Here is a 15,243-nt window from a genome sequence, read left to right as displayed (position 1 = left end):
TTTTATGCTTATCGCGAGACCTCACGATTTTGCGTGCTCTCAGCGCACCTCTCGCGATACTTTGCGGAAAACTTCCTTTCGGTGCCGAGAGAAGGTACATGGTGTAGTATGTCGCTTTTCGTTGTTCGCATTTGGATCATCCGTCGTCATCCTCGGCGCGAGTCGTATCTTATTGCTTTGATCCTCTGGTTTACTTTATGGAATACATTTTTGTTTCCGTCGCAGTCGTTCTTGTGAGCGTACGAAAGAGCTTATTGTTAAGATCGAACCTGAGGTAAAGAGAGTGTGCTGAACACGCGAGTCGCTAATACACTCAAAAGCCATGGCTTTGCAGAGTTGGTCTTTCGAGTCTGGGGATATTACTAGGCCTTGGTACATCGGGTCCGTAGGTGAGAACCCTCCATCATCATCAGCAGTGGTGGTTTGGTCTCTCCTTGTGTCGGTTCGTACAACAGGAGCGTGGAAAGACTTCCGAGTGAAGCAGCGGTTGACGTGAATGTCATAACCACGGTGTATTGCAGAGAATGCGGTTGGGATGGACAGGACATTTATCTTTAATTGGCTGTTAGTGGTTGGTTCACCTGGTTGGTGTTCGTCGTGGCTCAGGCTCCAGGGAACCCCGTGGACGTGGTTCGGATCCCAGGGAACCCCTGTTTGGGTGTGATCTGGCTTTCAAAAAGGAATTAGCCACTGTGGCTAATCCAGGTTTAGAATAAATAGCCACATATTTTGTTCAAAAATTTTTTTTTTTAGCAATATGAAATAATAAGTTAATTTTAAGGCGGATGTGTGAGTTTGATGTGTGAGATTGGTTGGATGAGTGAAGTTGTCGGGTGAGATTGGTTGTATGAGTGAGTTTGACTGGCATGAGTTGGTCCAATCCTGGTCCACAACCACCCCCATCCCCCACTACCACCTATTAAAGGCACAACGAACACACACACACACACACACACACACACACACACACACACACACACACACACACACACACACACACACACACACACACCATCCCTCACAATCACCAACTCTCCTGATGGTCGTTCATTCAACCAATCTCACATGTCAAACTCACTCATCCAACCAATCTCACACATCAAACTCACACTTCCAACCAATCTCACACGTCAAACTCACTCATCCAACCAATCGGAACAATCCAACTCACACTTCCAACCAATCTCACACATCAAACTCACTCATCTAACCAATCTCACACATCAAACTCACTCATACAACCAATGTCACACATCAAACTCACTCATACAACCAATGTCACACATCAAACTCACTCATACAACCAATGTCACACATCAAACTCACTCATACAACCAATCTCCCACATCAAAGTCACTCATACAACCAATCTCACACATCAAACTCACACTTCCAACCAATCTCCCACATCAAACTCACTCATACAACCAATGTCACACATCAAACTCACTCGTACAACCAATGTCACACATCAAACTCACTCGTACAACCAATGTCACACATCAAACTCGCACTTCCAACCAATGTCACACATCAAACTCACTCATACAACCAATCTCCCACATCAAACTCACTCGTACAACCAATCTCCCACATCAAAGTCACTCATACAACCAATATCACACATCAAAGTCACACTTCCAACCAATGTCACACATCAAACTCGCACTTCCAACCAATCTCCCACATCAAACTCACTCGTACAACCAATCTCACACATCAAACTCGCACTTCCAACCAATCTCCCACATCAAACTCACTCATACAACCAATGTCACACATCAAACTCACTCATACAACCAATCTCCCACATCAAAGTCACTCATACAACCAATCTCCCACATCAAAGTCACTCATACAACCAATGTCACACATCAAACTCACTCATACAACCAATGTCACACATCAAACTCACTCGTACAACCAATCTCACACATCAAACTCACTCATACAACCAATGTCACACATCAAACTCACTCGTACAACCAATCTCACACATCAAACTCACTCGTACAACCAATCTCACACATCAAACTCACTCATACAACCAATCTCACACATCAAAGTCACTCATACAACCAATGTCACACATCAAAGTCACTCATACAACCAATCTCACACATCAAAGTCACTCATACAACCAATCTCACACATCAAACTCACACTTCCAACCAATCTCACACATCAAACTCGCACTTCCAACCAATCTCCCACATCAAACTCACACTTCCAACCAATCTCACACATCAAACTCGCACTTCCAACCAATCTCCCACATCAAACTCACTCATACAACCAATGTCACACATCAAACTCACTCATACAACCAATCTCCCACATCAAACTCACTCATACAACCAATGTCACACATCAAACTCACTCATACAACCAATGTCACACATCAAACTCACTCATACAACCAATCTCACACATCAAACTCACTCGTACAACCAATGTCACACATCAAACTCACTCATACAACCAATCTCCCACATCAAACTCACTCATACAACCAATGTCACACATCAAACTCACTCGTACAACCAATGTCACACATCAAACTCGCACTTCCAACCAATGTCACACATCAAACTCGCAATTCCAACCAATGTCACACATCAAACTCACTCGTACAACCAATGTCACACATCAAACTCACTCATACAACCAATCTCACCCATCAAAGTCACTCGTACAACCAATTTCCCACATCAATCTCACTCATACAACCAATCTCACCCATCAAAGTCACTCATACAACCAATTTCACACATCAAACTCACACTTCCAACCAATCTCCCACATCAAACTCACTCATACAACCAATGTCACACATCAAACTCACTCATACAACCAATGTCACACATCAAACTCACTCATACAACCAATCTCCCACATCAAAGTCACTCATACAACCAATGTCACACATCAAACTCACTCATACAACCAATGTCACACATCAAACTCACTCGTACAACCAATCTCACACATCAAACTCACTCGTACAACCAATGTCACACAGCAAAGTCACTCATACAACCAATCTCACACATCAAACTCACTCATACAACCAATCTCACACATCAAACTCACTCATACAACCAATCTCACACATCAAAGTCACTCATACAACCAATCTCACACATCAAAGTCACTCATACAACCAATCTCACACATCAAACTCACACTTCCAACCAATCTCACACATCAAACTCGCACTTCCAACCAATCTCCCACATCAAACTCACACTTCCAACCAATCTCACACATCAAACTCGCACTTCCAACCAATCTCACACATCAAACTCGCACTTCCAACCAATCTCCCACATCAAACTCACTCATACAACCAATGTCACACATCAAACTCACTCATACAACCAATCTCCCACATCAAAGTCACTCATACAACCAATGTCACACATCAAACTCACTCATACAACCAATGTCACACATCAAACTCACTCGTACAACCAATCTCACACATCAAACTCACTCGTACAACCAATGTCACACATCAAACTCGCACTTCCAACCAATCTCCCACATCAAACTCACTCATACAACCAATCTCACACATCAAAGTCACTCATACAACCAATCTCACACATCAAAGTCACTCATACAACCAATCTCACACATCAAAGTCACTCATACAACCAATCTCACACATCAAACTCACACTTCCAACCAATCTCACACATCAAACTCGCACTTCCAACCAATCTCACACATCAAACTCGCACTTCCAACCAATCTCACACATCAAACTCGCACTTCCAACCAATCTCCCACATCAAACTCACTCGTACAACCAATGTCACACATCAAACTCGCACTTCCAACCAATGTCACACATCAAACTCGCAATTCCAACCAATGTCACACATCAAACTCACTCGTACAACCAATGTCACACATCAAACTCACTCATACAACCAATCTCACCCATCAACTTCACTCATCCAACCAAACTCACACTTCCAACCAAAGTCACACATCAAACTCACTCATCCAAACAAACTCGTCCTACTGCAGGTACTACTGATTGTGTCAAAACTCACCTGGCAACCACTGACCCAACGATGCATGTAGCGCCGAGTAGCGCCGAATCATTCTGGAAAAAAATAAATTGAGCCGAGAATCATGGGAATCGTGTGTAATTTCGGTCGATTTTGTTTAGCTAGAAACTAGTTTTGAACTACTAAAGTTAGTATATATAAGCTTGTACGAAATCACGCATGATTCCCATAATCAAAACGTACAAAATGGCGGCTGTCTCAACGAAGGTTGAATTCTGTGCTAAAATCACCCAAAATTCGTCTAAAACTGTTAAAAAAAAACCACTAAAACATGGATTAGCCACAGTGGCTAATGGGTGGTTTACAATATTAGCCACAGGAAAGGTGGATTCGCCCTGTGGCGAGCGGCAGCTCACACCTGGCCCGTGGTTCGGATCGCAGGGAACCCCCGTGGTTAGGATCCCAGGGAGCCCCCGTGTGTCGGATCCCAAGGAACCCCCGTGTGTCGGATCCCAAGGAACCCCCATGCGTCGGATCCCAAGGAACCCCGTGGGTCGGATCCCAAGGAACCCCGTGGGTCGGATCCCAGGGAACCCCTGTGGTTCGGATCCCAGATACCATACGTTTTGTTCTTTTTCTCCTGATGCCTTTGAACTTCATGTTTAAAGTACATTTGATGTCCCATGTCTGTGGACATAATTTGTGGATAAGCTTCGCCATGACCCGTCTAGTTCGATGCAAGAGTGATGGTTTATTTATTTATGAATCGTTACGTAAACACTTGTCTCTTGGAGGACCTGAATCGTAGCGTCTTTTACAAAATGAGGATCAAAGGGGAACAGGGAAATTAAGACTTCATACACGAGTGACAGTAATGGTTGGGGGTCAGTCAGTGTTGGAGAGAGTGAGGTGTTGGACAGTACTCATGTCCTCGATCAACACGAGACACAGATGTGAGAGGGTTTAGTTTTTAGTAGAGCGATTTGAAAAATTAAAAAAAAACTCAGTGGGGAAGGCGATGTGCTTATGATTTTGTGAGTCGTATCTTTTTTATTTCCCTCTTCCATGTAATGTGCTTTTGTTTATTTCAGGTTTTGTTCCTCAGTAAGCAGCATGATGTAGACCTTGGTGTTTGTCTTGAATATCCAAAGAGCACTTCATCATGTGATCGATTTATCTTCTGCACAAACCTCCATGTCTTGTTTGCTGCAGAACTGGAAAAATGGCCCCACGCAAAGGCAAGGAGAAGAAGGAGGAGCAGATGATCAGCCTCGGTCCACAGGTGACTGAGGGTGAAAACGTCTTTGGAGTGGCTCACATTTTCGCCTCCTTCAATGATACCTTCGTGCACGTTACAGACCTTTCTGGAAAGTAAGTGCCTGTAAAAAGGAGAGAAATTGGGAATAAATTGAGATTGACAGATGTGTGAGGCTTCGGGCCACGTGACTGACAAGGGCCAGATGAGTGGGAGGTTGCGCTCTTGCGATTTCGCTTCAAATGCTAAAGGTGGTTTCAGCAAAGTCTCATTGGGATTGTGGTTTGAATTGTGCAATGAAGCGTTCAAATCTATTCTCTTAAGTATTTGATGGCTGTTGGTTTCCTTGAAATGTCCCTTTACTCTGAACAAGCCACAAGCCATGCACTAACCACGTGCAAGTACACTCGATTGATAAAACGGGGCTCAAAACGAGAATGGCACTCAGGAGAGCGCGTACCTCCGCTACGCTGAACAGTTTTCGTTTTGTATCCCACTGCAAGGCCGGATCTGTATCGGACCTTACCCAAAACTTAATCAGCTTGTTCTTGTCACCTGCCCAACTCATCCACCAAGTTTTGTTACAACCCATCCACAACTTATTGAAATATCGTGCTATACTGTCAGATCCCGACATTCGTGGACCCCACGTATTCACGGTTCATAAAATGTGACCTACATTCGTGGTCCTGTGCTTCACGTTCTGTGTTTGCGGTTTTTCATGGGATTGTTGTTCCCCCCCCCCACCTTTATGAATCAAGAACTGCCAGGAACCTATCCCCCTTTTTAGGTCATCTCTACCAAGATGACCTAATAAAGCCGGACCAAATGTACGTTCGTACGTCCGTCCGTCAACAATTTTTCTTTCCGATCTTGATGAAGCTTAGTATGTGGGTAGAGGTCGATGAGTGTTGCACAACGATATAACTTTTGTCCGGGGTCGAGGTCACGTAAGTTATAAAAATCGCCATTTCCAAAACGTATCTAGTCTGCCATTCTACAAGATATTCGGTAACTGTTTATTGATTATGATAGTAAAAAATATTATCTTGTATCTTAAGGCCCTGTCACACCTTGACGATTTAGCCAGCGTATGCCTGATGTATGCAAAATTTGGCTAAAACGCTGGCACGCGTCGAATACGTTATGGGTAAGTTTGTATACGTTAAGAGCACGCTGGCATACGTCTTTGTACGCTGGCATAGTCTTTGTACGCTGGCATACGTCGTAGTATGCCGAGGTGTTAGACAAATTTTCCACGCTTGGAATTTTTCGACGTATGTCAGCGTATGACTCGCACGTTCCGCATAATGCTGGCCATAAGTTGTAGGCACGTTACGCGATCGTTGACACACGTCGACACACGTTACTTGTAAGTTACTCATAAGTCGAAACACGCCAATGTAATGGTTAGCGTCAGTGTTCCAGACTCCCTGTTTTTTTTATATTTTATTTTTTTTTCTTCGGTATGACGGTGATGTTAACACTTCGATTTCGAGTGCGGTTATAATATAATATAATTAATAGGGTGCCACTCAACGATTTAAATCATAACCTCACGAGAAATCGAAGTGTCAACATCACCGTCATACCGAAGAAAAAATAAACCAGGGAGTCTGGAACACTGACGCTAACCATTACATTGACGTGTTTCCACTTATGAGTAACGTATGTCGACATGTGTCAACGATCGTGTAGCATGCCTACAACTTATACCAGCGTATGCGGAACGTGTGTCGTACATCAAAATTTTCGGCATGCTGAAAATTTCTCGACGTACTCGGCGTATGACGACGTATGCCAGCGTACTATTAACGTATACAAAACTTACCCATAACTTATTCCACGTGTGCCAGCTTGGTTCGGCAAATTTTTCATACGTCGGCATACGCTGGCTAAAACGTCAAGGTGTGACAGCGGCTTCACACTTCGATGTCTAGTGCGGTTATGATTTGAATCATCGAGCCGCAGCCTATGAATAGCCTACGCCACGTGATCATCAGCGATATGCTGCTGCACGCTATGCATAAGTTAGACTATCGTTGGGCATAGGTTGTGAATGCCGACAACACGCTCAGCATTCGTTGGTATAAGTTATCTATATGTGATTAAAACGTTCTGTGTACGTTACTAATACGTTATGCATACGTCCAACACGTTATTATACGCCCAAAACTTAAGAAAAAACATCAATAGTTCAGCGTACGCCAGCGTTTTACATACATTTTTGAGACCTTGCCATACGCTGGCTAAAACGTCAAGGTGTGACAGGGACTTAACCGAACAGATTTTTGAATTTCCTTCCCATTTGATCGTCACGTGATCTGGAAGATGGCCAAAAACGCTGATGCGATTCGCAAAGAAGGAAGGAAGGAGAAATGAAATATAAATATAAAACACGTTTTTAGCCTTTTGTATTTATACATTTTCCGCTGAAGGTGCAAAAGTTTCAAAACCCGAAATGTAAACGTCGGCATTTATTTTCAGAATATAATTTCGTGCGCGCGCCAAAATGCCGAGTCATCTTTAACCGAGCTGCGCAGTTTGAGCTGCGCAGTTTGAGCTGCGCAGTCGAGCTGCGCAGTTCTACTGCGCAGTGGTCTTCGGTCATAACTGAGCATTGAGAACTTGTGGTATTATAGAGATGACCGTCACCCCCACACGGGGGTAATTTTTCCTATTAAAATAATTCCCCGACATTCGCGGAATTTTTCAGGAACGTATCCCCCCGCAAATGTCAGTGTCCGACAGTATGTCGTTTTTGGCCCAATCTCTGATTCATGGTAAATAATCACTTTTATAATTCTGGGATTCGAATCTTCACCAAAACCAAATTGAATCATCTTTGTCACACACCCAACCTGTCCACCAAGGTTTTTTATTTTTAATTTTTTTTTTTTTTTTTTAGTTTTTATCCCCTGCCGCGTGGTGGAAGGGGGATATTGTTTTTTTCTTCCGGGGGCCCCTTTTACATATTCACTAACTGTTAGGTGATGCAATCATGTCGCAGCATTATGTTCTGTTTTTGTATTTTACGATTATCTTCTTGTTTGTTTTTTTTGACATTTTTGCAGTTTTACAAATGGATAGCAATGACATTTTAAACTTTCAATGGCTTTTATGACAATCCATTCACTTTGTTGTTTCAAAACCCAATGTGCATGGTGTGCCACGGCAGGCCTCGCAGTATATTTACAACCCCCTGTCACTGGTTCGTTGCATCCCAATCCAGTGCGGCTTCCACACATTTCCAGTGCTTCCATTGAAGATTGGCTTGTTTTTCTTCTTGGTAGAGATGGTTGATGTACTTGTCTGTTTCAGAAAATGAGCTCGAAGGTGCTTTTTGAAGTTTCTGTCGTGTCGGAGGGTTGTGCAGGTTTCGCTCAAATCGGCACTCTGTCGTGATACCGATATCAGAATGCGCCATGTTGGAATCTAATCTGCGAGATACCGTATCATAACCCACAACCAGCCCACTGAGCTCCTGGGCTGTGCTACGAGAGACCATAGCAGGATGGCCTTTTTAGCCGGCGAAGCTGCAAAGCTCGCGTGTGTTTGCATAACTATTGTTTATGGTGAGTGTGGTAAATAAACAAGATGGCTGCGCCCACGAGAAGCTCGCTCGTGATCGTTTGTGGTGCGGGGAACGGGAAATAAATTATTGATGTAATAAACCTGTTTGGATGCTCTTCAACTTGCCATAACTCATGCTGATACGTATGGGGGTGACTTTTCTTTCAACATATAGAATTTTTCACCCTCATCTGATTTTTTTTTTTGAGGGGGAATTTGCCCGCCGTCCCCATGTATTTTGAGCCCTGCATTTATAATCTTATCATAGACTGGAGACACCTTGAATAACTCCACCACTGAAGGTGGACGGAGGTTATGTAGTCACCTCTCGTGGAAGAGCTAGTACACTGACTGGATTAGGACACAAAACACACGTACATGAGTGGACAAGATGGATACAGAAGAAAACTCCAAGGAGGAGCGATTTGGGTAGGGTTAATGAGGGTAGAAAAGATCATCGTTTTTGGATTTGGGGTGATCTGAGATGGTGGAAAACCAATGTAGAATTATTTTATTATAGCAATGTTGTGATTATTATTATGTGAATGTAGTGGAATGCCTTACGACCACCACCACCCCCCCACACTCATCTCTACCCCCCATTTGCTGATATGCATCGTTGAATCGGTGTCATAGATCGTTGACAGCAATTCCTCGCGCTACCCTTACTCTTATTGCAGGGAAACCATATGCCGTGTCACGGGTGGGATGAAGGTGAAAGCGGACAGAGACGAGTCATCCCCATATGCAGCCATGCTCGCTGCACAGGATGTTGCCGCACGTTGCAAGGAACTTGGCATTACGGCCCTGCACGTCCGCTTGCGTGCTACGGGAGGAAACCGGTGGGCTTTCTTTCATCCCTTTTTCATCCTCCTTGCAGAATCACCTGCTGCATACTTGTTTGTTGAACTTCTTACTTTTTATATTGATTGAAGGCTCATGGAGGAGCTTGTATAGTACCCACATTGCATGCAAAGACAGACATTGATGGACATTAATATACTTTTACCTTAATTCGGACTTGGTAGACAATAGGCAAACTTATGGCATATGGGATTTGAACTTGAGTTCTCTACATCATGAGCAAGGGGTTCATATTTAAGGACGAGCAGACCAAACCAAAAATAACAAATTGCCTCCATGATGCATTCTTCGAGGCATCCCGTGAATTTTAGGACTTTGAGGTACAGAGTACTTGTATATTAAACAAGAGCGAAAATTGTTTTGCATGACATGTCCCTTACCGATGTGATGATTTCTGAGTCCAAAAAAGGGCATAACGAAAAAATTAACGAAACGCCCTGAAACTCGAACTTGTTCTGTAAAATTGATCATACTAAAGCCATGTACCAAGTTTCAGTTGGATATGTTAAAGGGTATTGGGGGCGGGGGGGGGTGGGAAGTCTGAAAAACCACAGGTGGGGCAAACAGTCAAACGGTGAGCAAACCTCAAGTCCCCTCCGATGAAACTGGTAGGAGAGTAATAAAAGAGAAATGCACACCTGTGTATGCTCTTCATTAACTGACTCCACACTTCAGGAGTCAGTGGAATAATGTATTCATCGTTTATTCACGATTATCATTTGAGAGTTTTACAATACTGCCATGTCAAACCATGATGAGCTGAAGACCTGGTAATTCTCAACCATTGAACTTTTCCTCTGACTCACACAGGAGCCAGGATTTTGAAGGTATTGAGAGTCTGACTCGAGAATACTACAATGCCTTTGCTTTCGTACCATGATTACATTGAGAATGCCAAATAGTGATTGATCAGCCTGGCAGTATAGCTTAGACTTAGACGGTTGTGCTTCTGAGCTGTCGAGCCTGGGTTAGATTCTCATCCCAGCAATAAATTGTCACTGTGATGTTTCTTATGCAGGGTGAGGCATCAATGTCTATGGTACATACATGTTTATATTGACAATTGCACACTGAGCACAGGTACATATGTTTATACTGAACATTGTACACTGAGAGAAGATTCAGTATAGGATTGCACTGAGCGAAGGTTCATGCATGTTTACACTGAGCGAAGGTTCGTGCATGTTTGCACTGAGCAAAGGTTCGTACGTGGGTGAAACTTGCGTATGTGTATGGAAATTTGTATTGTTGTAATGACCCATCCGGAGGTTTACATATTTTTGTTGGAAAAGCATGCCATGATTATCCAGAATTTCGGGGGCAGGTGGTGGTGCTGGCGCGACGGGGGCGGGCGGTGGTGACGGGGCGGGCGGTGGTGCCGGCGCGACGGGGTGGGCGGTGGTGCCGGCGCGACGGGGTGGGCGGTGGTGCCGGCGCGACGGGGGCAGGCGGTGGTGCCGGCGCGACGGGGGCAGGCGGTGGTGCCGGCGCGACGGGGGCAGGCGGTGGTGCCGGCGCGACGGGGGCGAGCGGTGGTGCCGATACGACGGGGGCGGACGGTGGCGTCGGGGGCGGGCGGTGGCAACGGGGGTGGGCGGTGGCGCCGCCGGTGCTGCGGGCGGTGGCGACGGGGGCGAGCGGTGGCAACGGGGGTGGGCGGTGGCGCCGCCGGTGCTGCGGGCGGTGGCGACGGGGGCGAGCGGTGGTGCCGGCGCAACGAGCACGGGCAGTGGTGGAGGCGCAGCAGGAGCGGGCAGTGGCGGAGGTGCAGCAATAGAAATGAAGTATGGGAGACAGTTTTTGTTGGTCATGAGATTAATAAATATGTTGATTCTTCATTCTGTAGGAAGGATTGTGGACACAGAATTCTGTGTCGTTTTGAAGGAGCGGGAGTTCGGGACATTGAAGGAAGGTTAAACGATATTGTATCGGGTCACGGCAGGAAGAAGTTTGTTTTGGTGCACCGAGGTGCGAATGATGTAGGGAGAGTTTACTCAGAGGTTTTGAAAAACAGATACAGGATATTGGGTAAGTGGTGGAAAACAAAGGGTTGTGAGATCATGTTTTTTGGGATTCTCCCAAGTTTAGGAAACAATATCGAAATTATGAGCAGAGCAATAGATGTCAACCAATGGCTGGAAGAATGGTGTAGGGAGGAAGGTTTTACATTTAGGAAGCAGTGGGAATCATTTACGGGACAAAGGGAGTGTTTCCAGAATGATGGCCGTATATTAAATAGAAAGGGGGCAGCAAGGTTTACAATGGGAATTGAGGAAGGACTCCAGGCTTTTTTTAGGTCAGCGGAGGATGGGAAGCTATAAAGGAAGGAATGGATGAAGTAATTGTGATGAGTAAGGCCAGGCAGGAAAACAGAATTTCAGGAAGGGAAAAGTTAAATATATTCTATTCCAATGCCAGAAGTCTAAATAATCAGATGGAAGAGCTTGAAGCCAAAGTCGATAGCGAGGAGTACGATAAAGTTGCAGTGAGTGAGACATGGTTGAAGGAGGAGAGTAACTGGAGGACAGGATTAGAAGGCGACAAGATGTATTGGTGTGATAGGAAGGAGAGAATAGGAGGAGTGGCAATCTGGGTCAAGGACAGCATTGCATCAAGAGAAAGGCGTGACATTAAGGAAGGAATAAATGTTGAGGATTCTGTATGGGTCGAGATTAGAGATTGTAAAAACAGTAAGATACTGGAAGGATGCTTTTATAGGGCTCTGGGTGTGAAGGAAGAGGAAGAGGAAGGAGGAGTACATGAAGAAATCAAAGGGCATGTGGTAAGGGTAGAGTATTGATTATGGGGGATTTTAACCTGCCAGGGATTGTTTGGGTCCAGGAAGAGGGAAAGGGCAGAGCGGTTCAAGATTTCATAGTTTTATTCCAAGATTGCTTTTTAACCCAGTTTGTAGATAAGCCCACGAGGGGAAGTGCAGTGTTAGACCTCCTTTTAAGTAATGATCCCAATATGGTGGAGGAGGTGGAGGTTTTGGAGCATTTCGGAGCAAGTGACCACACCATTGTGTGTCCAAATATTCTGTTGAGGGTTAGAGTTCAGGATAGTGGGGTGAGGCAATTAGATTTCAGGAAGGGAAACTTTGAGGGTATGAGGAGAGAATTGGGTGATGTAGATTGTGAGACTAACAACAGGACAATCGGCATCAGAAAAATGCGAAACCTTCAAGGACCAAATATGTAGAGTGCAGAGTAAGTACATTCCAATGAGGTGTAAAACTAGAAGTAGAAAGAGACCAGGGTGGTTGAGCAGTGAGATAAGGAACGCTATAAAGGAGAAGCAAAAGGCATTTATTATGTTTAAAATAACAGAACTGGAGTTAGATTTATATCATTATCAGAGTAAATAGAGGCAAGTGAAGAAAATAACTCTGCAAGCCAAAAGAGAGTATGAGAAGCTCATGGCGAAGAATATTACACATAATAGCAAGGCTTTCTTTAAGTATATCAGGGGAAAAGAACAGGTTCGGACCAGTGTGGGTCCATTGAGGAGAAGCACCGGGAGAGTGGTTAATGATGAAAGTGAGATGGCAGCCTTATTAAACAGGTATTTTTCTTCAACTTTTACACGATAATTGCCAATCGCTGAGAGTATCTATCGAGGAGGTGAGGAAGGGCTTTTGCAGAAGATCCAGGTTGGAGTGGAGGAAGTAAAGGAACAGCGAGGTAATCTAAGAGTAGATATGGCTCCGGGTCCAGAGAATATGCACCCGAGAGTATTGAGGGAGGTGGCTGAGCAGGTAAGCAAGATGTTGACGGATATTTTCAATAGCTCACTGGAGTCAGGACAGGAACTGGAGGATTGGAGAGTAGCAAATGTAACACCATTATTTAAGAAACGATCCAGAGAAGAATTGGGAAACTATAGACCTGTTCGTTTGATTTCAGTTGTGGGGAAAGTGTTGGAGATATTAATTAAAGATTGGATGAGGAACCATTTAAACAAATACAATCTAATTAAAGGTAGTCAGCATGGGCTTACCAAAGGTAGTTCGTGTTTAACAAATCTTTTAGAGTTCTATGAAGCAGTGTGTAATTGGGTGGATGAGGGAAAGGCAGTGGACATAGTATATCTAGACTTTAAGAAGGTATTTGATAAGGTACCACATCAGAGGTTGTTAGCCAAAGTGAGGGATTGTGGAGTGGCTGGTCAGGTAGCTAATTGGATTGCAAACTGGCTTCGTGATAGGAAGCAAAGAGTGGCTGTGAGTGGGAGGATGTAAGTAGCGGGGTACCTCGGGGATCAGCACTCAGACCATTGCGACTCAATATTTACCTTAATGATTTGGATAATGTGGTAAAGAGTACGTTTTCCAAATTTGCAGATGACACAAAGCTTGAGGTAAGGTGGATAGCAGAGGGGTGGTGATCAGATACAAGAGAGTATTGATACTTGTATGGATTGGGCAAAAGATTGGCAGATGCAATTTAACCTGAGCAAGTGTAAGGTTATGGGGATGGGAAAGAACAATGAAAATAGAGATTACAGGATGCAAGGGGTAATTTTAGAGCGTGTCACACAGGAGAAGGATCTGGGGGTGATAATAGATACGGGAGGTAAGCAGGCAGCACAATGCCAGGCAGCTATAGGAAGAGCAAATAGGATTTTAGGCTGTATAAGGAGGGGGATCAATTATAAATCAAAAGGGGTGATGTTAACGTTGTTCAGGAATTTAGTGAGGGTCACATCTAGAATATTGTGTGCAGTTTTGGTCACCACAGTTCCGGAAGGACATAGACGCCATAGAGAAGGTTCAGCGTCGGGCTACTCAATTGATTCCGGGCCTAGCTTGACTCAGCTATGAGGAGCGGTTGAGGAGACAGGGCTTTATTCACTAGAATGGAGGCGGTTGCGAGGAGATATGATGGAGAATGGAGATGTTTAAGATAATGAAAGGTATAGATAAAATAAGTGCAGATGAATTCTTCAACAGAGTAGACATTGACAGAACCAGGGGTCATAGCCCGAGAGTGAAGAAGAGGAGAGTTCAGATGGTGGTGAGGTCGGGTAGACTTTCACTCAGAGTAGTTAATGCATGGAATGGTCTCTCTGGAAAGGTAGTGGCAGCAGAAAAAGTAGATAAGTTTAAATTAGAATTAGATAGGTACCTGGAAGTTATGGAGATAGAGGGGTATGGGGATGTTGATAAGACTTTTAGGTAGTTTGAGTATTGATTGGTGATTGTGTACGGAGTGCTGTTGGTGGGGGTCTTGTCAAGGGGGGTTGTGTGGTTATGTGTGTTTTTAACCAAGCCCATGCCCTCTCTCTGAGGGGAAGAAAATAAAAAGTAAATAAAAAACGCAAAAAAATACGATTTTTTTTTCTTTCATTAATTAAAATGATCTTGGGTTGGTGTGGTATTCGTGTAGGCATGATGGGCTGAATGGCCTCCACCTGTGTTGGATTTCCTTCTTGTCCTTGAGGTGCTATTTCTGATTCGTTTATTAACCCATTTCATCAAGGTGGGTGCAATGCTAACACGTCATGACCACAATCTGGGTACCTAAGCTT

The 15,243-nt window shown here is 44.2% G+C and overlaps 1 protein-coding gene across 1 annotated transcript in view; it reads left to right on the top strand.

Annotated features, from left to right (window-relative positions):
* The window catches only part of RPS14 (ribosomal protein S14), a 26,323-nt gene that overhangs the window by 28 nt on the left and 11,052 nt on the right, over positions 1 to 15,243 (top strand). Inside the window, exons 1-3 of the mRNA XM_085894572.1 lie at positions 1 to 94; positions 5,235 to 5,393; positions 9,531 to 9,692. The exon at positions 1 to 94 is cut by the window's left edge and continues 28 nt beyond it. Coding sequence (XP_085750698.1) covers positions 5,245 to 5,393; positions 9,531 to 9,692 — 311 coding nt within the window. The 5' untranslated portion in view covers positions 1 to 94; positions 5,235 to 5,244. The remainder of the gene's footprint in view (positions 95 to 5,234; positions 5,394 to 9,530; positions 9,693 to 15,243) is intronic.

The sequence above is a fragment of the Eptatretus burgeri genome, chromosome 9, assembly GCF_056783735.1.
Source record: "Eptatretus burgeri isolate ZD-2024b chromosome 9, Ebu_testis_v1, whole genome shotgun sequence".
Lineage (NCBI taxonomy): Eukaryota > Metazoa > Chordata > Myxini > Myxiniformes > Myxinidae > Eptatretus > Eptatretus burgeri.
This window is presented reverse-complemented; position numbering and strand designations above follow the sequence as displayed.